This window comes from Seriola dumerili, unplaced genomic scaffold (genome assembly GCF_002260705.1).
Source record: "Seriola dumerili isolate Sdu_G_001 unplaced genomic scaffold, Sdu_1.0 BDQW01000109.1, whole genome shotgun sequence".
NCBI lineage: Eukaryota > Metazoa > Chordata > Actinopteri > Carangiformes > Carangidae > Seriola > Seriola dumerili.
In genome coordinates, this window is record NW_019174364.1 from 393,363 (window position 1) to 418,060 (window position 24,698).

The 24,698-nt window shown below is 41.1% G+C and overlaps 1 protein-coding gene across 1 annotated transcript in view; it reads right to left on the reverse strand.

The window, feature by feature from the left end:
* Positions 1 to 24,698, reverse strand: part of LOC111222921 (protein bassoon-like) — a 61,352-nt gene that overhangs the window by 23,319 nt on the left and 13,335 nt on the right. The window contains exon 3 of the mRNA XM_022746831.1: positions 14,411 to 15,241. Within this exon, the coding sequence (XP_022602552.1) occupies positions 14,411 to 15,241 (831 nt within the window). The remainder of the gene's footprint in view (positions 1 to 14,410; positions 15,242 to 24,698) is intronic.

Genomic DNA, 24,698 nt, shown 5'->3' on the forward strand with positions numbered 1-24,698 from the left:
AAATGGAAAACCAATTGTATTACTGGCCGTGTTAATTATTCACTCTCTTCTTAGTGCTGGTTTGCTGTCCACCAACTCCTGAGAAAAATATCTGGCTATTTAGCTGCTAAATGCTCCACCACCTAGTTGCTAACTTTCTCTGTGTGCCGTCTGCATTGGGCAGGTAGCATACAGTTTGTTTGTTTTTTTTTGTTGTTGCAGAAAACAGCCTTAAAATGATGCTGAATCAAAACCCAAACAATGAGCTGAAAGAAGCTATGAAGTTGAAGTGAACTGCAGAACTGGGTGATAATTGTCTGTGGGATTTGTCACTACAAGCAACACATTTCACATACGAAGTGGTCATGGGAACTGTTGTTTATATCAAAATGCTGATTGTAGCTGCTTTAAAGATTGTTTCTCTATGCAGCAGTTTACCTGTACACATCCAATGCCTTTCCTCAGAGTGACGTCACTCATACTGTAGGGTACCGCCACTTGTTCCAACATGTTGGAAGTGCCTCTTGGTACATTCAATGTGAAAAACAATAACAGGGACATTTGAGGCAGTACATTGTACATGTATTGTTAAATGTTTGTTCTTTGTACATGTAGGTTATTTGTCTTCGTTTCTTTCTTCTGAATAATAGTGAAGCAGTGATTGATTTATTTTTGCATACATTTTAAACTCTTGGTGTGCCGGTGACTCCACCTTCTTAACCACTTTGATAGTGGAAGTTTATCTATCTGAGAAGAGGGCGCTGTTGGAAAACGTTATCTTCAGGGAGAGATCCCTACTAAGAATGGACTCTGTGATTTGTCTGATACTGTACTGCATGTCACACCTTTTTTTTCTCCCCTTGACTGGTCACTTTGTTCAACAGCTCAACTCAAACAGTCCTGATCATAAATCTCACGGTTTCTCTTTTTTTTTTAGTTGCGATCATGAAATAACAAAAATGTACTGAAGTGCTACAGAGCCAAACTGCTGGTGAGGGAAGAGGTCTGTGGAAAGCTTGAACACTTCCTACCCATGGAGGGAGCCAGAGAGCGCGGCATTTTAGAGAGAGATATGGAGTCCTGTGGGAACATACACACCCACACAACAACATGAACGCGCACAACAGAAAAACAAACAGTGCACTCACGAAGTCGGATTCAAGCATCCTGCTAAAAATTGCACTTGGTGTAGGCTGCATATTTAACACCAACCTTTTAAATGCCATCTTAGCACTTATTCCCTGTTCAATTGGTGGTGGCAGTCACACCCCTCTGTCCTACTTCTGACACACACACACACCATATATATTTTTGATATGCTGATCAGCAAGGTGTAGCAACACATGTGCAAGCAGACTTACTGTGTGTAACCATACACAACCTCAGTATTCCCCTCTCACTGTCAGTCATCTCACAGCGAGAGTCTGTCCCCCGCATGGTTTCTCTGCCAGGAACCAGACCACAAGCTGTGAGTAAGAAATGTCAGCTGTCATTAAGCGCAGTCACATACCTCACTGAGATATAATATTTTAGGTGCTCATTAACAGGAAAGACAGGAAGATAATTTCCCACATGTGAGGTGTAGTCTTTCAAAAAGCACAAGTTCAAGATTGTAATGGTAGGGGGGCTTATAGCATGCTGTTGCTGAAGTTATCAGTGGAGGATAAAGCATGACATGATGTGACACTTGTAGTTTTCATGTCACAGTGGAAATCATGAATATAAAAGAAAATTGAGGCTCTGTTAGAAAAAGGTGGATACAAACTTTCTGCTGGGAAAGAGAACCGCCAGAAACATGAAAGAAATGCACGGCAATATTAAATATTAGCAGCAACACAATCACCCATCATGTGTAATCCTCTATCCTCAAAGTTTTACTTCTAAATGTCATACTTTGTCTGTTCCCCCTCTTACATTCGTTATCCCAAAATAATTCAATAAGATCTTTATCTTTCCCATCAAACCAGCCTCGGTCATTACCTGAATATTAATTATTTTTTGACAATGCACGACAAAAGTGACAGGCCACGTCTAGCTTCAAAGTAGCAACAAAGGACTGAAATAAAGAGGATAACTATGAAACAACAAAGGCAGAAATCACCATAATAATCCTTCAAGTTCTGCGTCTTACAGAGATTAATGAGGCATACAACAGAGGTGGTCATAATTAATTTGTAACAAGTGAAGGTCAGGGGAGCAGAGGGTCAGTGTAAATTATTAACTACCACGTGCACAGGGGCGCGCTGCCAAGCAGGTGTGAATAGGGTGAGCTTAAGGTGACTGGGGAAATATGTCACGCACAGTTTGGTGCCCAGACACGTAGTCACGCGCACACACACACACACACACACACAAACACACACAAACACACACAAACACAGACACACATACACTTTCAATGTCAGAAAAGGTGCACAGGAACATCTAAACACACTGCATGTTAGGTATGCGCATAAAGAAATGTAAACAAAAAAACGCAACAGCAGCAGTCATGGTTTAAATTCACCTAAGATAAAATCGACTACAAATAACCATACTCACTGTATTCAATCCGGATTTCAGTGCAGCAAAATGCAGAATAAGAATCAAAAAGCAGCAGGGCAGATTACTCTATAAAAGGCCTATTAGGGCCCTTTAAACCACAGTGTCCATTTCCATTGTGCACAATCTGAATGAACAGTGGTTTAAGGCTACCAAGTGCGCAGTGCGAAGCGTGAGCGAGCACATGTCACAGCAGTGTGTCAGGCTGTGCCACGCCATGCCACGGCTGTGACAGGTCAGTAAGAGTCAGCAGGTATATAGGTCAATCCCCTGGGACTCCTTCAATGGGGACACGTGGTCAGGCCTGTGGATTAGACAGGAAATGAAGGATCATCCACTGAGCAAGCAGGCCTCAACTACAGTCACAGTCTCTCACATACAGTCGAACACAGGGCACTGAAGATTAATATACAAAGTATAGTTAGGTGATCTTTAGAGGGAGTATTGCCGATATCTCCAGGTGTTGCAGGTATTGACAGTATATCAACACTACGTAGCTCTGAATGAATACTTCTCCCTCCTCTACTTCAGAGTCACTGGTTTTCAAGAACAGTCGCATGGACATTAGGCCAATTTCCTAAGTAGACACTGAGATTATTTTTATAAGAACAACATCAAATCAGTCTGAACAAGGTCATATTCAAAGAATCGTGTCCCGGTGAATAGCTTTTCAGATTGGAAAATAATACAAATCTATTAATTTCCAATTCTAGTCTCAAGTGCAAAACACGGCAGATAACAAGCACCTCACCAAGGTGTTTACTGTAGAAGCATGTTATGAAACAGTAGCAGACTACATGTGAAATAACTTTTTTTTGTGGGAAGGACTCACAATCTCTCCAGCAGAATGTGTTGCTGCAGGACAACAGTGAGTCATTTGCCATTAAGTGTGTGTGTGTCTGATGTCTCTCCAGGGACAGAGTAGCACAGGGTCAGGTCATGTTTTCTGCTCTTTATTTACTTATTCTGTCTGTTTCTATTTGATTCAACAGGGGGCAACAGGTGCTCTCTTTTTGCCCAGCACACACAGGGGCCAACCTGACTGGTGAGACTGTCCCGCCTCAGCAGGGGGCTCATGATGCATAAACATGACGGTGTATGAAGCACCAACACGTCCAAGTGACACCAACACGTCCAAGTGACCCTGGATCTTTTCTGAGAGCATGTTTCTAAATTTAGTCCTTCTTATAGTGAGTCAGACACAGATATAGGCTGGTGAATGATATTTTTTACCATTTCTACATCTGGGCAGGTTTACATTTGGGGGAAGACATAGTATGCCTTTAAAGCACAAAGGCCTATTACTGTCCAACAGTTTTCAATCTATAAACGTATCAGGAGCCATCTACATATGAAAAAATCTGCAAAAATCAAGCATAATATGTGGTATGATGTGAAATTGTTTTTATTTAACCTTTATTTAACCAGGACAGCCTCATTGATATTCCAGAGTATCATGGCCAAGGTACTAAACTACTAAACAAAGCATGTAATAATTCTAATCCATCGCCTCCGCCACAGCTAAATATAACTGGAACTTTCAGAGAGAATCAGTGGAGCCACCTCCTCCATCCTTCAAAGAAGTGAAATCTTTCCTAGAGGACAAGAACAATCCAATATCCCACTTCACACACTTCAGGACTTGTAAGACAGCATTCAAAGAAGGACTGAAGCTGTTCTGAAGGCAAAGGGTGGTATTTGACTGTTTCCGTATTTTTTTTAAAATGCCTTTTAGACCAGCTCTGCTAATTTGCCCTAAGAAAATTCAAGATGAATTGCAGTGTTTATCCCTCTGCAATCTCGCTTAAAAAGCACCCAGAGCAGCAGCACACAGGTCCACTTAGTTTAGTGAATGCACTTTTCTCTGTGGTCAAACTCTTTAACGCAGTCAGTATAATCAGAGGTCTTTGATGTGCATTATTTTCACCTTCCTACCTCATATCTACCTACTTCCTTGATTATACAGTCACATTTCCTGACGCATTTACCATTCTCCATCTTTGCGGACTTTAATCAGCATACAGGCTGAATGTCACCAAGATAATAAAACACCAGTGTGACTGAGTGAGAATAAGTCAGATGTATGCATTAGTCAATAAGAGTATAGTCTGTCTGCAGCACTGTACAGAGAACGGGTGATGCCATGGGTAACTCGCTCACTCCCATGGACACACAGGAGGATTAAACAGTCGAATGTGCATTTTGAAAACTCCTCCAAAGCACAAACAGAATAAAGGCAGTGGCAAAAACAAAAGTCAGGCCTCTAAACATGCATCTGTTTTCCAAAATGTTAATCAAGCTGCAGCCAAACAAGCCTATTTTACACTGCGGTTGGCAGCCGAGCCCAAACAAGTCATGTGTCTCGTCACATATGTCTGTCCCCAGGACAAGTTAATCAGGCTGTCTCCTCAGCTCTGCTTTATTTTAGATGAGTTTCTAATACTCCTCCCGGCCAAATCCACAGCTAGCAGCCAAGAAAATACAGTTCATGTATCACACATTAGTCTTTCAGACAAGTTACTCGAGCTGTAACCTATCATCCAGCGAGATGACAACTTTACAGGAGCAAGCCCAGCAAAAATATATGTCTACTTGGTCATTGCAGACGTATGTACATTTTTTAAGTAGATTAGCAGCTCTGTATGTCAGTATGAGTATCAACATCCTCTGAGTGAGTGTAGGCCTTGTACATATGGGGGGAAGTAGTGACTTCCTAAAATGGAGTGACATAACCCACTATTCAATTGTCAATTACAGCAGCAGTCACAGGACGGTCACAAAGAAAAGTTATTAAAAAACCCCTTTAAAAGCAACACATCAATCTATCTGATATACTTTGTCAAAACTGAGAAATGTGTAATTTACATTTAAAGAAATTGACTTAAATAGTAATTAGATATTACATATTAATCACTAAATGCACAGCAATCAAAGCCAAACGTCTTTAAATGTTATCTAAGAGTTTAATTTGCTTCTTCGCGACTGTGTCAGTGTGGTTTGATCAGATTTGATTGACAGTGACCTGACAACTGAAGCAAAACAACTGCACAACTGTCATCACATTTGATTCAGATGTTGCTAAATCCTCATTGGTGGACAGAAATGTGTGACATTACCGGTCCCAAACCGGTGAGAAGAACAAAGACAGAAACACAAAAACAGGAAACTCTCACGTCAAATAACCAAATGATTGTAATTTTGATCATGTAGGATCTCATTGCTCGCATTAAGACCCTGAGAAAATAGATTAGCAGGGCCTTTAAAGAACAGACACAGTAAAAGCTTTACACACGTGACAACAATCATTTAATGATATCTGGCTGCCACTTTGAACTTGTCTCATGTCGGAAAATCACTTGTTGATGTCTCAACTTTGGCAAAAAAAAAGGCTTTTAACTGATCATAGGAGAAAACATTAACTCCTGTGGGGGCTATCTAAGCCATTTAAGAGGCTGACATGTCCATATGAAATATATTTCACTTTGTACTGTGGCCATTTTACCCATTACAGCTGTTAGTGGAAGGATGAAAAGGGTGGCATGCCATGCAGTGGGTTGTGAGTGGTTTTCAGGAGATGTAGAGGAAGTTAAAATTGCAGGTAGTAGATTGATCAGACATCTCTGCTGCCTCTTGCACAGCACACTAAGCCAGCACTCTGGAAAAAAAAAAAAAAAATCAACCAAACGTATGTTGGAGACAAAGAAGCTGTATGTGTTCAGGTGGGAGGTGAAATGTTTAAAAGAATGCAGATAAACAACAGCGACCAAGTGAACCCATTAGGAACTATCACCTTTCCTATAACTGTTGTCTCACGCCCCCAGCAGCAAACTGCACTGGCAGTGGAGTCCCGGTGTCTTCACGGATGGAGGCAGTGGGCGGACCATCTCTCTGACTGAGTGTCATGGTCTTCATGCTGCTTTTCTAGTTGTTGTTATTGTTGTGAGGCGTCTGCTCAGAGCAGCATCCCAGACCCTCACTAACTGATCTGGTCATCTCCACTACACTGCTGCCTGACAGCTGCAGCACTGAGAAGATTAGCAAGGGGTTAAATGTAATATCTGAGTGATCAGTGAGCTTTATCTCTTTCATTTTGTCTCTCAATCTCCTGCTCCCTTTCATTATAGCTGTCTGGCTGTGTTTTTTTGTTCCCCTGACATACAACCACACGTCTCTGTTCTATAATCTCACGTTTGTGTCGCTGGCCTTTTAGTATTTGCAGCCTCTGAGCATAGCGCACACTTAACTAACCCCCTCCTTCTTTTTCTAATGCCAGCATTAGGGAGTAGTCGCATGCCTGAGGTGCTGCGGGGAAGAGAGAGCGGCAGAAACGATGAGGTGGGTGAAGTGATATGTTGAGACAGGAGGGTTGGAGGACTGCTCTGGCCCACCTCTGTTGCTCTGACAGCGTGGATAGACACGGCGCTGCCAGGGGCCCCTGGAGCATCGCTAAAGCTTGTTAGCATAGCCACCAGGCCTTGAAGATGATGAGTTCTGAAGAGGTGATTAAGCCAATGCTGAGGTCCCTTGTAGGCCTCATAGCACATTCGCTCACAAGGTAGGAGAGGAAGGGCATTTGAAGATAGAACCGCAGAAAAGGACTGGATGGGTAATTCAAGTTCAATACGGTCACTGTGCTCCTCAGATAGTCATTCATCAAAAGGGCTGATATTACTGCTGGTGCAGGAATGGCTTGGAACAGGTCGAGGTTGACCTCAAAGACATCTCATGAAAAATGAACTCTTGGCTTAGCAGAATAAGGCACATACAATGCAATCGCTGTGTCAAAAGGTGCTAGTCACTGTAGATCTTCCTCTCACCCTCTTCTATTTCCTCTCTCCCAGGCAAATCAGGCAAAACAGTGCCGGTGAAAAAATGTCAGAAATCTTAAAAGGCACAAAAAAATAGGACTGGAGTGAAAACGCAGTTCTGGGAGCATCGCCTCTGGTACTCTCAGAAGATCTGTTATAAACAGGAGTTTAGACAAAGTGTATGCAACTCCAGCTCAGTCTGAGTCCAGAGCCTGCTGCCAAACACAAAGGTCCCAGAGATGAGAGTGAGTGGCATTTAAGCCTCCAAACCAGCGAGCCATCTGTGCTGGGTGCCACATAATCTCAACAGGAAGCAGTCATTGCTGTACATCACATCATCTTCCTGTCATGAAGCAGCACAGTCACACACTGAATTATATCAGTGAGTCAACTGTGGAGCAAGGATTTGGGGTAAACATGCCTCATGTAATTTAAACTCAACATGCGCTGCTTCATTGGAAATACCGAATTTAGGTGGAAAACCTTTGTTTCCCCAATACAGTCTAATATCAGACAAAGTCAAAATGGCATTGTCTCAGTTTAATCATCCAACAAGGCTTACTATCCTCAGATGGCACTTATTTGTGTGGGTGGATCTTTACAATGGTGTGTTGGGGTTAAGCACCATACTCAAGGGGATCACTACACTCCCTCAACAAGGATTAGAAACACTCTCAACTATTAGCTCCTTCCACAAGACTCCCCCCACCATGGAGAACACACACACACACACACACACTCACACACACACACACACACACACACACACACACACACACACACACACACACACACAAAGAAACATAGCCCCCTCTCTGTCTCTTTTTCTTTGTTTGTGTCTGTATCACCTCTTATAAATGTATAAATTCTCTGTCTTATTATGGGCAGGGGGTTTTAAAATGCTCGCCCTGATGTTGCTGCTAAATCAACAGATCGCAGACTAAATCAAGAGGGCTGAGTACCCGTGTTGCAATGTCAACCGTGAGTGATTCAACCAGAAGTAATTGCCAATTCAATCAATGTGTCAAAAGCAAGCAGTCTCCAACTAAAGCATGCAGACAGGAAGAAGAGGAATGTAAACGGAGTGAGAAGAGCAGTGAAACGTGCAAAGAGGAGGAGGAGGGTGCATGCGTAGATCCATCCTAAGCACAACTGAAAAAAGAGAGACGAAAGGACAAAACAACCACAGTGTCACATTAAAGAATGACAAGTCAAAGGGAACACTTCATGCATCTGGCATGGAGAACTAAAAACATTTGGGGGAAAAAAAGGGCAGAAATAAACTAAGGTACAAGCCAACAATGAAATATTTAGAAGAAGAATCTATCCCTGCTTTTGGTAAAATGTCGGTTTTACAGTGAGGCAAGTCAGGATCACACAGTTCACCCATTTAATACATTTGAAATAAGAGAATACTGTACAGTAAGTACAATACTATGAGTGGGCGTCTGTGGTGTATGTGAGTGTGTATGTGGGTGTTTGCAGCGCTGGAAAATTTCTTACTTCTTGCTAGTCAGATCAGCTACCATTTTAAAATTGTAGTCAGTAGCACGATCCAATGCATCAACTGCAAAAATAACTAAAATCATAAGAAGTAACAGGTAGTAAAATCATCTGTCATCTACTCTATTAATATAATGGCGTTATTATTGATAGTCTTTGTTAACTACAAATAAAACAATTTCTGCCCGAATTCACAAAAGAACCAAATACAATCATTTTAATAGTGAACTTACAAAGACTGTATACTTTGTTATAATATTATTCAAGTCCCAGTGAATGTTAGTCTGCAGCACTGTGTTTCCGTGGGTGTGAATAAATGCATGCTGACGTGTACAGCATGTGTAAGATGCATGTGGGCGTGTGACTCTGGATTCTTGTGCCTCAGACCAGTACTGTATGTGCGCTGACATGGATGAGCACACGCAGTGCACAGGGACATGGAGGTATTAAAAGGCGGAAAGCAGCTGATTGAGGCTGGGTGGTTCTTTGAGTCTGTGATGGCGTAGCATCATCAGTTTGGGAGCAGCCAGGCTGAGCACGGCAGGCTTGGATGCATGATGCCGGCAGCCATCTGGCTTTGGATGGGACTCCTGAGGGAGACGCAGGCTGGTGCCAACCTTCAGAAAACACTTCCAGCATGTTTGAGAATGAGAATGACATGTTCATCTATACAGTGGCTCTGTGTGAGAGCGGAAACCTGTGTTCCTGCAGAGTTGTGACACATTCACAAATAGTACATGTTCTACATATGTTCCCTGTATGCCGGGTGTGTTCAAGATCGCTCCAGCAATTTGGAGTGCTAAATGGAAAATAGACATTAATACAATTTCCGTCAAGAATTTCTATAATTCAAGAGATGGATTTAGTCTGTGCATAGCTTTCAGTAGCTGCTGGTTATAAGCGATTCTTTTAGTGAGTCAACATCATGGCCCATTTGCACGAAGAAATGTTTTAAAATTAAACATCATTTGTAAAGGTTACCACTTGTGCTACAAATTGCCTTATCTGCAATTTCTCATTATCAAAATTTCATCATGTGCTAACCGCATCATTTATTGCATCATGTGTTCCAGGCACATAAAACTGAGCCAATATACAGTTCCTGCTGACTGTGATACAGACTGTTAAAACATCTCTCTTTGCACAGTCTCTGACTGCAATTGCCCTGCCACAGCTGAGATTATTACAGAATGAGATCATGAGAGTGCTCTTTTGTATGAGTGTATATAATGTATGTGTGTCCTGTGGGCATGTATGGCTTTATTGTACACAGTACAATGACTGCATACCGGTAAAGGTGACGTAATCAGTAGATAAGCAGCAGACAGAATGTAAAATAATGACTCATTTGTAGGTAAATATGTCAATGTCAAAAAGTTATTTAAACACTGGCCTTACTGCAGCTCTGTATTGTTTCTGGCAGAACAAACCTTTGTGACCAGGGACCAGAGCCAAGGTAGACCACAGCTGAACTTTACTTTGCTGACACATCACCGGGATAATGCTAATATTAAACTGAAGTTTGTCTGATCCAGCTTAATATTCTGGGAGATGAGACAGAGTCTCATTGAGCAGCAGCATGTTTAGGCTGAACAGACACCTGTAAATGAGGGAATCAATCTGGTATGAGCTCCCAGAGGAGTTCAAGTTTGCATTAAGGCAGTCATAAGAAAATGTCTAATATGAAAGACCAAATGTTGGTGGGTCTCTGTAAATAATTTTATAAATAGAAGGTATAGACCTGCTCTATGTGGAAAGTGCCTTGAGATAACTTATGCTGTGAATTGGCGCTATACACATAAAAATTGACTTGACTTGACTTGACTTGACATATATTTCCTGAAAGAGTAACTACAGGTTTTGCAAGTTGAAGTCCAGTGTTTAAATCATATGTGACTGTAACATGTCAAATAAAGCCTGCTCCCAATACTCAACCTAACAGCCTCATACAAACGGACACTTGCAATAAAACTAACGTTTTTTCTCCTGTCACACACATGCAACACACGGGCATCAACACACACTGACCTTATGTGACATGAGGAATCAAACACAGCTCTCTCACTGCTCCACACTGCATGAACTATTCATAATGTTCTCCCTCACTGAATTATTAATGAGCTATGTTTTCTGTTTCTCCACACTTTTTCTACACTTCTGTGAGAAATTCAGTCGTTTTACTAATGATCCACTCAGGACCTCCGTCTGGTTATGAACAGTGGGCACACTTCTATATCACAATAATAGACACACAGAGTCAGATCAGAGCACCTGCCCAACCACAGGAACAAAACGTACGGCATATGGGAAAACTGGAAAAATAATGTTGTAGCCTTTGAAACTGCTGGAGACTGAAACGTAATGCATTTTGTCAAACACCTCTACCTTTATTTAGAGTCAAGAAAGAGCTAAGGCATGGCTGCATCTGCTTCGGTAGGCTGGAGTAGCCTGTGCTAGTGGACGCAAAGACAGAGCGATTTAGGAATGAGGATCAACATGCGGTGTACTGTAAGTCAGATTGAGCAGCAGACACTTCAGTGAAATCATTTTATGTTCTATTTACAGCCAAACTCTTGGGAGTCGACGATGACACAAGGTTGGTTTTAATCTCCTTGAGCAGCACAATGTGGGAGGAAACAGTCCCAAAACAAGGACATCTTATTTACTCAGAGCCACACATGACTTTCAGCACTAATTGATGTGAAATATTTTGCAACGTAACAAACAGTTGGCTTCCTCTCACTCATTATCTCTGATTCTCACTCTCTTCCTCCTCCTCCTTCTCAATCTATCACCTCTTCCCTTTCTCTCCTCCCCCGTTCTTCCACTCGTTTTTCGCACAGACGCTGGCGCTCATCGTCTCATCACAGATTAAAAAGGGGATGACTTTTTTTTTTATATGATACAGCTTTGCCTAATTGGCTCTGAATGAATTATGCATTGTGTCACTCATAGGGTGACAGAAAATGTATTTTCATGAATATTTCCAACATTTTTCTGATTATCACAAGCTATAGATCATCTTTAAAAGTCATCGCTACTGTTGCAGAAAATTCCATTACAAGATTTCTATTACAAGCGATGCTTACATGTGGCATGGTAAACATTAGTGATTAATTTTGTTTTCATTTTGAGAGAGTGAACCATTTTCATCTGTTGGTCAGTAACCTAATTACATTCATTTTCATTTAATGTAGTAAATAAACAGAACCCCAAAAAGTCCAAGGTTGGCCACATACTTTTTATAGAGACTGCAATTTAACCATTTATTGTTTTTTTTTAATTGACTCAATTACTTTGGCACATAATCAGCAGCTCATTTGTGTTTTCTCCACAGTTGCATCATCACTTTCTATTAGTGGAATTTCCGGAGCTGTGAGTATCGCAGGAGGACTTTGTTTACTGAAAACTGTTTTCTTCTTGCAGATGAAAAAACAGCAGCATTTGGATGTGAGGTGACACATGATCCAAGTAAAAGGAGTTTAAACTTCTTTGCTCGTTTTAAAAAGAACAGGTATTGTCTGTGTAGCCAAAGCCTGGCATAGCTTATTCCTCTGTGGCACAGACCTTCATTGTTGTCCAGAAGCTATTAAAAACACATAAATAAGCCACACCATTGAACTGGGTGACATCTTTTTTCATTACGCTGAGCATGGGCTCAGTAGTTTATTAGTTGAGCCCATATACACTGTTCTGCTGCTGTATTCACTGGAGCGCCAGGTCTGCAAGTGAAACTGGCCACAACAAATACAATTCCATCTGCTTAAAAACTACAGGGCTACTACAGGGTTTTAGGAAATAGTTTAACCTCTAAATGAATGTATATATTCTTGAACACTTTTTTCAATTTACATCTTCAGTAAGAACCAATGGGCTGACAACCACAGATAGGATAGTAGATTCAGAAAGTACTGTGATACAGATTAATTGTTATAATTATTGTTATTGTTGTCCTTTCAATACCTTTCATTTGATAAACAGTTTCTTCAGTTCAGTCTCAACCCAGTTGCTCAGCCTGTGAGTGCAGATTAAACTCAAAGGGCTTTCCAGTCTTGCATCCAAATCAAGATGCTCTATAAAACACATGGAGAGACCAGCGGCACACACAAAGAAGTGTGGCACCTACAGTCTCTGCCACCACGCCCTCGTGAATAGGGACAGATGATCATAATTCTGCCTGCAACAGGCAGGAAAAGACAAAGAAAAAGCAGACGCAGAGAAACAGAAAAGTTTGGGGAGATTAGGAGAGGATGAGGAGGATGAATGTGCCAAACAGGCTGTGGGAATCAAACTGAGAAACCTAGATTCAAAGTACAAAGCCTCACACCATGTCCAAATGGTTCTCACCCAATCTGAAGCAACCCACCTGCCAGCTCACATGGAATGACAACAAAAACTGTTCACGGGTTTGGAAAGAATGCACCTTATGCTGGATTGGGTTGCAGATGGGGCCAGCAGAGCAGAAACACAACGCACCTAATAACGGAGTCTCTCATGAAAACAGAGCAACGGCAGTCTCAAAGTTTTTGTAGATTCTCAGCATCTCATCAGCCAAGCATGAAAGGGACGCCTGACAAACAAATTATCTCTCTGTTTCCATAGCAATCTATGAATGGCCTGTGCTAGTGCCTGTGACAAGCAGATGCCTGGGAAGACAACGCTCGCCCATAAAAAGCCAGCGCTCTGCAGAAAGCCTGTTATTACTGCTATCATTCAATTGGACTTGATTTGCATAATTAAACTCTGTTATTGCCTGGCTCTGGAAGCCACTGCAAGTCCCCGTTCTTACCAACTGGATTCCCACCATGACAGAGGACAAGGGAGCACTTAAGGGAGGAATACACTCTCAGCTGACCCCTGGATGTGACTAATCAATACTAAAATTATCCATTAAATTGAACTTGATCAGGCTCCATTTCCTGTAGATTGGTCATATATTTCAGTGCAGCTTCAGGGTAGAGCGCGCACTGATGAGGTGAGTCAGAGCCCGGACTTCACTCTGCTAACTACATGAAAGGCCCTGACAGAGCAGAACAGAGCAGGTCCTGACTGAGAAACACAGAGAAGGAAAGAGAGGAAATAGAAGAAGCTCACAGGCTTACATAAAGCTGTGTGTGTACAAGCTGCATACAGAAACCTGCTGCCAAAAAAATTCAAATATCAACCTGTTCTTTTCAACGGTTCTTCACATTACATATTTTGATAGAAATGTGTTCATCCCTCTGTGTTAAAGAAAAACACTAGGAAACTATATAACCAACACAGACATACAATAAGAGGATCATGAAGAACCTCAGAGACAGAAAGAGCAGAGGCAATTGTTGACAGCACCTAAAGCCAAGTACTTGATTGATGCACACAGGACTTCTCTGTAAAATGCACCTATTCACTCCAAGAGCAGACAGCCACAAATGGATAATAACAAAACCAACTGAACTGCACGGTGACACAGCATTTTTCACAAAAACACATCAATAAATCATTTCATTTAGCAAATCCATGGTCGGCAAGCTGTTAGAGACCAAATGACACTTTGTTACACACAAGTGAAAGCCAGACAGATCAAATCAAAGTCTTACCTCAACTAGATGTGGAGTGGGATTGAATCCACACATGTTGCACACTTGGGAGTGGCACTGTGTGCAGGTGTTGTAGTTGGGTTGTTCTTCTGTGTTGCCTACGTTGAGATTTGTCTTACAGAGAGGGCAACAAGCTTTGGGCTTAGAGGAGTCTGGGGGAGCGTGCTGTTGCTGCTGTTGCTGCTGCTGCTGCTGCTGTTGCTGCTGCTGCTGCTGCTGCTGCACAGGGGCCCGAGGCCCTTGTTGTGTAGGCTGAGGTCCTGAGGGTTTACCTGCCCCAGGTCCAGGACCAGGAGGTCCTCCTGGTTTGGGGGTTGGTTTTGGGGGCTGTTGTTGGGGTTGAGTAGTCTCAGATATGAGAGTGCTGGCTTGGTTAAGGAGAGAAGCACCAAAGCCAAACAACTTCCCAAACGTCTGCTCTGGAGGTGGGGGCTGTCGCGAAGGGGAGCTCCCCGCACTGCGAGTCTGATCCTGACGGGGGTGCTGGGGTTGGTGGGCGGGAGAGCTGCGAGATAGATCAGGCTGGGATGGGGCCTTGGCTATGCCGGGGAGAGGGACTGCGCCTGGAGGGAGCTTAGCTTGTGGCTGACCTGGGCCAACTGGACCAGTCTGTTTGGGAGGGCCAGGCGCTGGATGAGCTTGTGCTGGCGGCTGCGTCTGAGGAGGGGTCTGTGTCTGGGGTGCAGGCTGACTCGAAGCATCAGGTGTGAGTTCTGGTTTGGCTGTGTTAGAAGGAGAGTGTATCTGTTGCTGACTCTTGGAGCGTGGTGTGGTCATGTCCATCCCCAATGCCCTCTGCATCTGACAGTTCAGACATAGCCACTCCTGCACCTGTGAAGAAAAAGAAAAATAAACGAAACAATGACCATATGCTACAGTATCTAATCTTCACCATTCAATCTATAAAAGAGAATTAAAGAACGGGATTTAAACGAATAATTCAACATACTGGGAGATAAGCTTATTTGCTTTGCTTTCATGCTAAGGTTTGGGGAGCTTTGTTACCTTTGGACAGAATCAGGCAAGCTGTTTCCTCCTGTTTTTTAGTCTATATGCTTTTAAGCTAAGCTAACCGGCTGTTGATGGTAGCTTCATATTCACTGTACAGACACCAGAGTGGTATCGGTCTTCTTATATAACTCAGCAACAAAGCAAAAAAATGTAACTATTCCTTCAACAAAAATGCTTAACTGAAGAACTGCTTAACTTGAAAAAAACTCAAATAATCAAACAAAGATAAAGTACATCACAGATTTTTCCCTTCATCCACCTGGTTTTCTACTGGCTGCTCCACTTTCTTTCCACTGTCCAAAGAGATCCAAATAAGATAAAAAACTAAAACTCTATAATGTTGAATGTTAATGTGAAATTAAATGTGTTGGTCCGTTTGTGTGACAGCCTGGCTGTCTTCCCTTCCCCTCATCCAATGCATGCTGGGATAGCCTCCAGCCAGATTTGAATAGGAAAAATTGGGTTTGGAAAATGATTGAATGAAAGAATAATTGTGAATGATGTAAAATATCTCATTCAGGAAGGATTTAAGCGTCCCCGTGCCTCTGCATGGGCTTTTATTGGTAAACATCATTTACCCAGAAACAAATGTGTGGGAAATAAATGTGACAGATGGGGTGAACTCTGGACTCCTTCAATAAATCATGGCTGCCCATGGTTTTGTAATCTTCCCTCACGTCTTCTGTGTGTATCTTCCCTCTTTGCTTTCTCTTGCTTTCCCTCTCATTACACATGTTCCCTTCCTCATTAAAATCCTCCCACCATTCTCCTCTTGTTTCTCCCGTTTTTTTTCTTTTCCTTTATGTCTTGGCTTCTCCTATCTTCTTTCTTGTTCATTTTCTGAGCCATATAGGCACATAAGAAGTGAAAGGCAGAAAGAGGCCCTAGTGATGGCACATGGCCATATGTGGTAATTGGCATCCTGGTGCTCTGACAGCTGCCGCTCTATTGTAGCTGTCTTGGACTCGTGGTCATTACATAATGCCTTAATGCATTATAAATACCAGCAGAAAAAGGTTGTGTGAGGGTTGTGGCTGGGTTGGAGGTCTGGGGCACAAAGAGCGAGGTGGGAAGCCTGGCCACCAGCCTTTTCCTTTATGCCTTTGGGTCAAAATCCCCTTTCATCCTGTAAAGATGGATTCATAAAGATTTCAATCAGCTGAGAGTGTTTAGCAAAGGAAATTGTTTCACTTCCGCACTGGAATCAGGAAATCAGGAAATCAGGAGGGCCTGTGGCCATGGGAGAGTGATTCACACACAAGTTCACAAACACACAAACAAGACACACACTCATAAACACACATGGTGGTAGTCTCTATATAAGCCCTATATTTTGACATTTATTAGAATTGCTTAAACCATTGACTATGAAGTACAATTCAATACAATATTACTGTTTTAAAATCAGGCAACACACTTTTACTATACACATATAATCAAAACTTTACAATGGCTGTTTACTACTGTGTCATATAGTATTGATGATGAATTTTACATGGGCAGTAATGCTAAATATGATTGGCTGTAAATGTGACGCTAATTGTATGCTGAACTGTGCACATGTTATAACCTGCACTGCTTTATTCGATTTTAATTGCATAATGTTATTGACTGCCTCGAGCATTGTTCCATATGTTATCTGTTAAATACATTTCAGACAAGGTAGCGGGCAGCCTGTCCCTTCACAGTTTAGCTACAGTCTTATGAGTCACTGAACCTAAAGTGTAGTATGTGGCAAAGCACTGACTCACTACTGTGCTGTGACTTTTAGTTAAACAAGAAACCCTTGCTGTTAACATCTAATTTCGCTGTCGCTTGATAATAAGACTGTATAGTCATTTCGTTGCACTTCATTATTCATGAATAATTATTCGCTATTTGAACTGCTCAGGAAAATTAAGATATGGGCAATGATTCAGAGGTCTGGCACCAGGCTAATTTTGCTGGCCTCCGGTGGTAAAGGTCTTTGATGAAGTGATGTAGAAATGTACTTGGTGTGTTCAGTATGCCTTGATAGCATCGGTGTGTTGTGGCCACAGGTGCAACAGAGCACATATCAGGCCCCTCTGATGTAGTGAGAAGTACAGGAACCTGGTTCCAGACCTCAGAATCACTGCCTACAGCGTCGATCTGTTCAGTATTTCCTTTAGATCTGGTGTCGCGCTAACTCACGACTGCTTCCTCTGGTCAACCAATCAGGAAGATCATGCACATTAGCTTACTTCCTGTGTTGTGTTGCTGGATGGCAAGTCGTTAAAGAGTAACTTAATACTCTCTGAAAATCTAATTCTGCTTACAGGCGTGACAGACCACACCCAGCACCACTGACAGGTGGTCAGAGGTGTGAAGGTTGAAATTCTAAACAGCAGGACAGTGAAACACTGTTTTTCAGCCTGGTGTTAAGTTACTCTTTAATGCCATCATAATACAATGTGATAAAGATACAACTGCGATAAATACATGATTTCCTTTTAAACACATTTTTGCACTGACAATGATCTCGTGTGTATGTATACTAATGTTTTCATTCAAAGTTGCACTGCTCACTGCTTTAAAATGTTTAGTAACAACTCCGTGTACTTTACAGTGTATCTCAGTGTGTCTCTAAGTCAGTCATTCAGTAAGTCATTGTAAACAGTGTAAGTCACAGGCTCAGCAGCATCTTAGCCCAGTGCCTGGTCCCCTGCCAATCCTCAGTAGGAGGAGTGATGAGTTCATGGTTTTCACTGTCAATCAGGGGAAACTGAGAAGCCGGGAGTAGAGGTGAACCATGGGGACAGTCCGAGTTACGAGGACAGTGAAATAAGCCAACGCTGACGCAACACAACACCATCCTGCATGGGACTCTTCATCCAATCAGAGATTCATAAGTGGGAACTCCTCTTTCTGTCATTGGTATTGTCCTTGATTTTTTTTTTCTTTCCAAATTACAGTTAGGATAATCATATTAAGCTCTTTGTGGGAAAAAAACTAACCGGAAAAACAAAGAAAGCAGCTACAGGGAGGGCAAGCAACTATTTATCAATTTCATTGTGTCTCTGCCTGCCTCCGCCTCATCTCTCCATCTCATTCCTCCCTGCACCCCCCCCCCCCCCCCCCTTGTTATGAGGCAATCATGTGGATCTTTATGAAATCTGATCTGTATCAGCAAAAAACAAAAGTACTGCACACTCGCTGTCTCATGCTCTCCTTCTCTATCAGTTCTCTGTTGCAACCCTCCATCTTGTTCTCCTTCACTCGTCTTTATTTCTCCTTCTTATCTGCATCTCTCACATCCCATCACTCCCGCTAACTCTGCTCCTCCATCTGTATCTCTATCTCATCTATACATTTTTGATGGCTCTCATCCAGCCTTACCTTCATACATGGATCTAATTACTGCTTTAGCTTGCTAGATATGTGCATGTGTGTGTGTGTGTGTGTGTGTGTGTGTGTGTGTGTGTGTACAATGGTATGACGCACATCAAAGGTCATGAGCTGGGAGTTGATCCCACAGTTCCACGAGAACTCAGCGTTTGCCAGCAGGATGTTCGAGTGTTGTGGATTCATGAAGAACGACTTGGTGCCAGAAATAGAACCTTTTAGAAGCAAAGACCCACAGAGACTTGGATATGGATCAAATAATGAGAGCAAAGCATCTTCTGTAACACTCACACACATATTTACATTTTGAATTTATGCAGATTTGGATCAGAACTAGATCGGATTATTTCTTGTCCACGTTGACTTGAAAGCTAAAGCTAAAGGGGTGAGAAAAAAAAGAAACCTGAAAGTCTACAACTGCATGACCACTGAGCAAATTCCATCTGCTAGTGAAGATCATGCTGTATGATTGAAAGATTTGGAACAGCTATTAAATGGACCTTGTGGTTAGACTGTTTTCTCAGCTGCTGAATTAAGTTAATTAAATCTGATGCCTTGCTAGACTCTGTACAACTGAAATGTATAGAGCTGCTAAAACATTAAAATGCATATAGACCTTTTTTTTAAGACATTCTGATATATTTGAGTGTGTAAATAATCAAATTAATGATGGCTGAACTTCACTTAGGATGGCATGGTGGTGCAGTGGTGCTGAGGTTTTTCCTCGTGGAGTTTGCATGTTCTCTGGCTTCCTCCCACAGTCCAAAAATATACAGGTTATGTAAATTGGCAGCTGTAAAATTGCCTGAAGGTGTGAATGTGAGCATGAATGGTTCTTTGTCTCTATATGTCAGTCCTGTGATAGACTGGCAACCTGTGGTACTCTGCCCTTGCCCAGTGTCAGCTGGGATTGGCCTCCAGCCCGCCCCGACCCTGAAAGGATATGCGGTATCGCAAATGAATGAATGAAATTCATTTAACTGCTTTAAGTTTCAGGCTCCTGGTATTGTGCTGGCTCACTGTCACACTGGCTTACTGGTACTGGAATAGTGCCAGTAAGACAGTTTTTTTTTTTTTTACTGTGAGATTGCTAATTTTACAAGCTCAATCTGTAATTTTTTTAACTTTTTAACTGACCATAACTGAAAATATCAGTTCATTCACTGCTGTGCTTACAAACATAATTCAATTAACAGCATCAGAAAACAATAATAACTCAGATGAAGCTGTTACCACGAGGCATTCAATGTATTAGCCTACAATAAAACACCCAATGACTGGAGAAGTGCTCAGATCTTAAGTAAAAGTAGCAGTACCACAGTGTATAAATACTGATCTACAAGTAAAAGTCCTGCATTCAAAATTTTACTGACATAAAAGTACACATTAGCATCACAATATACTAGTAAAAGTGCTCATTATGCAGCATGTGCCATTTGAGAATCATATGTATTAAAGTACTGGATTTTAACTATAGATGCATTACTGTCTAAGTATTACTTTAATGTAGGGGTTAATTGTTACCACTATATGTACGGTCCAAGTTATCAGTTGATTATATTCTATATTGATCATTTGAATCTGCAAAGTAACTAGTCACTAAAATTGTAAAAAAAAAATAGAATAGAAAGTAAAATATTTCCCTCCAGAATGTAGTGGAGTAGAAGTATGAAGTACAGATACCTCAAAAAGTACAGTACTTGAGTAAATGTACTTAAATAAATAAAATGATTGCAGATTACAATCTTGTGCTTTTATTTTTGATAGTGGGGCAAAAACTGTTTACATTTGATGACAAATTATGTCTTTAAGTGAAGTAATGTTGCAGCACTGCCCTGACCAACATCCCTGTGACCACAGAATGATCCTGTAAATTACAAATTTAACGAGTAAAGGAAAATGATAGCTAAGGAGGGAGGTAGAAACACACATACACACACACACACACACACACACACACACACACACACACACACACACACTCGCACATGTTAGATGATGTAACACTGCATACATCACACAGGTGCGCAGTGTCCCACTTTTTCTTCTCCAGTTTGCCTTTGTTGACGGGTGCGAGACATCATGCTGTCCATCTTTCCCCAGGAAAGCTGGGTAAGGAACACGCTCAGAGACCGAATCAAACTTCAGCTGAACAAGAATGCAGACAAAGAAAGAAGCTCTGCCTCAGAGATCACAATGCGGTATCACCATGCAGTACGTACAGCAGCTGAGCACTGCAGTTTGGGGATCAGGATGTTTAGAATGCAACGGTTTATCAATTCCTTGCAAACTGGGCCAAAAAACACCAAAATTCCTTTCAATGCCTCTCCCTCTCCCTGTCAACTACTCTCTCTCTCTCTCTCTCTCTCTGCCTCTGTTCAACTCAAACTCAGCTTTACAAACAACTACACAAGTACAATCTCCATATATAACACATCTGTTTTACTCCTAAATGTTGCCAAGCATTTGTCAAGGGAATGAGGTTCATCAAAACAAAGAAGACTAGTAGAAATTATTTGGGGAAAATCACTTTTAAATTTTTGAGTGTCTGTCACCAGGTGTGCTGGTGCAGTGTCAGACACAGCAGGGAGCCATGGTGTTACTAAGGATGCTGGAAAGTAGTACAGAGTTGTAGTGCATTCAATTAAATGTTGATATACAGTACAGGAGATTAGGACGTAATATAACGTAATATAATGAGCACCAGAAGAGTGTAATGTGCTGTAATCCCTTAAGAGAGGGAAAGATGTGAAGCTTTTGATATTCATTTTTGTTGAGACTGAGCTCCAGAGATGTTGACTCTATTCAGCTGTAATGTCTGAGACTGCATTTTGTGCTGTTGTCGTACTAGAGTGTATTACTGTAAAGGTAGCTATTATTGGATAATAGACAACAGCATAATAATAATAATATACACCACCACAAATTGCAAACATTACCATAAACATGTACATATATATATATATATATATATATATATAACTGTTTTTGATTAAATTAGATTGTGCAGCTGTTTCTATCCACCCATTTTAGTCAGTACCAGAATATCTGCTGCAAAGGAAAAGTGCTTGTGGACTGATCAGCCATATGGAAAATATACAATGACTTGACAAAAAAGTCTCAAACTAAAGAAAACTGTGGAAAAATACAGTCCTAATTGTTGGTAGATAATAAAAAAAAGCACAAAGCCTAAAAAGGGAGTGTGAAGAAATAAGCATAATGTATCTTAAAAGTATAAAGAATGCTATAGACTTTGAAATTTGCAATAGATCATTCTCGACATGAAGCACTGACATAAAAATGACAAACAAATCATTTCAGTATGTCACAGGGATCTAGAGTGTAATAGTGATGCTACTGCGCTGACACACAGATACAGTTTGGTTAATAATTAAAGTGATTAAAGTTTGCATATAAAACAAATGTCAAATTTTTTCAAAGTGTGAGCTTTTAATGTGTCTGTTCTGTCTTACTGTATTACAGGAGCTGGGTTAGAGAAATGGACTAAAGACGCTCATGTGGGCCCGCATTTTGACACAGACTGACAAAATGTGATGAGTCCTAGTATTCCGTGTTGGAGATCCAATACAAAATGACTATAGTGAGCTGGGACTTTAAATGCAATGAGTTATGGAGTAATAATTAAACCGGTGTCCCAGATTTAGTTGCTGGCAGTTCTCATTGCAAAATATTTTGGTATATGCAAAATTCAGCTTGTAGTGTCTCAGCTGGATTCCTGACCCAGTTCATATCGTTTGTCCACTTTAAGTTTGTGAATACAGCCTCATGCACTGTGATCCAATCGCTGGCACATTTCATAGAGATTCAGAAATATTTCATTTCCAAATCATTTGGTGTCACCTGAGAAGTCAGACTGTTCAGGCATTGATAATGGTGTATGTGCATGCTTTCTAAGTTTAGATGATCAAGACTTTTTAATCTAAACTCTTATATATATATATATCTATATATATATAGATATATATAGATGTTATATGTTATAACTACAGTATATCATAATGATATAATAATTATTTGAACATATACAGTACATACTGTATCATATGTGCCATGGGGCTTTCATTTTTTTCTGAAATGGTACAGCCTCAGTCGCTAACTCACCAAATGTTGCTGTTGATGGGAAGCCAAGAGTGAAACTATGGTTCATTTTGTCCTTACAAATAATTAAACAGCTAATTTCTCTCTGCAAAACCTTTGATGACTAGCAGTTCAGTCTCATAAACAAAATGAGTACATTTCTGTGCAGGATGTATCTTTTAATTCATTAATTTGCTTAATCAACTACTAGCACACACTGGACAGACCTGACAGACCTGACAGACAGACAGACGGACGGACAGACGGACGGACGGACACATTCAGCCTCAGAAAGATAGCCTATCCATTTCAGGGCAACAAAAGTTTAAAAACAAAAATGCAAAAGAAAAGAAAGCATGACAGATGAACAGACCTTGAGGGCCTGAACTAGAATGGTATCTCCAAATATGAAACATTAAAACTCTTTGTGTGTGAGAAATCACATCTGATTCTCTACTTTAAGTCTTACACAGATCACCCATGTTGGATGGTCATCTGTGCCATCTTTTGCAACTTCAACACATATGAATATCATTAAGTCAGTATTAGTGACAGATCTATAAAATAACCTCATTGTCTTCCAGATCTGAATGCCATTGAATCTCTTGTGCCACATAATGCAAAGTTAGAGGGGGATTAGAGATGTCTGATGCTAAATATTTGAATTAATTTGAGAGGATTAGGGAGTAGGCTCTGGCTCCCTTGAGGTATAATGGACTTATCCTTCACTAATATGACCGCATCGTTTTAGTTTAAGTTTTATTCATTTTTCACCAAGCTATTATTTGTCCTTCAGACAAAAAAAATCACACCATGGATAATTTTGGAACCTAACTGTGGTCAGGAGCTCTCAGTTTGAGGCAAGCAGTAAAGTTTTGAAGAGTTCAGATGTGATCACAAGTTGAAGTTCAAACTAAGATCAATACTCTGTACCTGAGACACTCACAACCTACAAAGCTGCCTTCAAGTGCACTTTGAAAAAGTAACAGAATGTTTACTTATGACACTATGGAAAGCTATTTCTGCCAGATTGTGTTATTGTAGCAGCTTGAGAAAATCAATTTTGAGCCTTGGGATTACAACTTGGTCAACCCCCCCCACAACTCTACCTGAGAAACCTGGAGGTATCTTACTATAACTCTGTATAGTAACACAGCTGTACATGTGCAGGAGGGAGCTGAAACATTATTCGACTGACTGGCCACCGGTGTGACTCATACCAGCTACTAGTCACAGCTAAAAACCCTTTTATACAAAAAAAATAAATAAAAACGGTTGGTGGGAAACTATTTCTGGACTACACTCAAGGTTCTAAATTTACCCACAAAGGACGACCCGAAAGCTACAATAACTGATTTTTTTTTAACACTTGGGGGCAGTGGAACATGCTGCAAACACAACATTAACATATTATCACCTTATAAAGTTGTTTGTGGTGAATGTGTTAGCAAATTGTTGCCTATTAGCAAATCCAGCCAATGTAGAGCAACATAAATATTAATTTAGAGTTGTGTACCTGACAAATGTGAGTCCAGTATTCATTCTCCTTGTAGCTCTGCTTTGGTTCTCCAACTCTCTCTCTCTTTAATTACTAAATGCTCCACCATGTTCATCAGCTAGTTGCTAACTTTGTCTGTCTGCTGTTTGGGGCTGGGTAGATATTGTTACTATGTGTTAGCTTTTTGCTGAAAACAGCTGTCTGCTGCTTCTGGAAACAAGGTTTGAAAAAGGGAGGACAACCAAAACATTAAAGTTGCAAGCAATAAAACCAAAACAATTACATGAAAGATGCTCAAATTATCTGTAAAGATGAGAG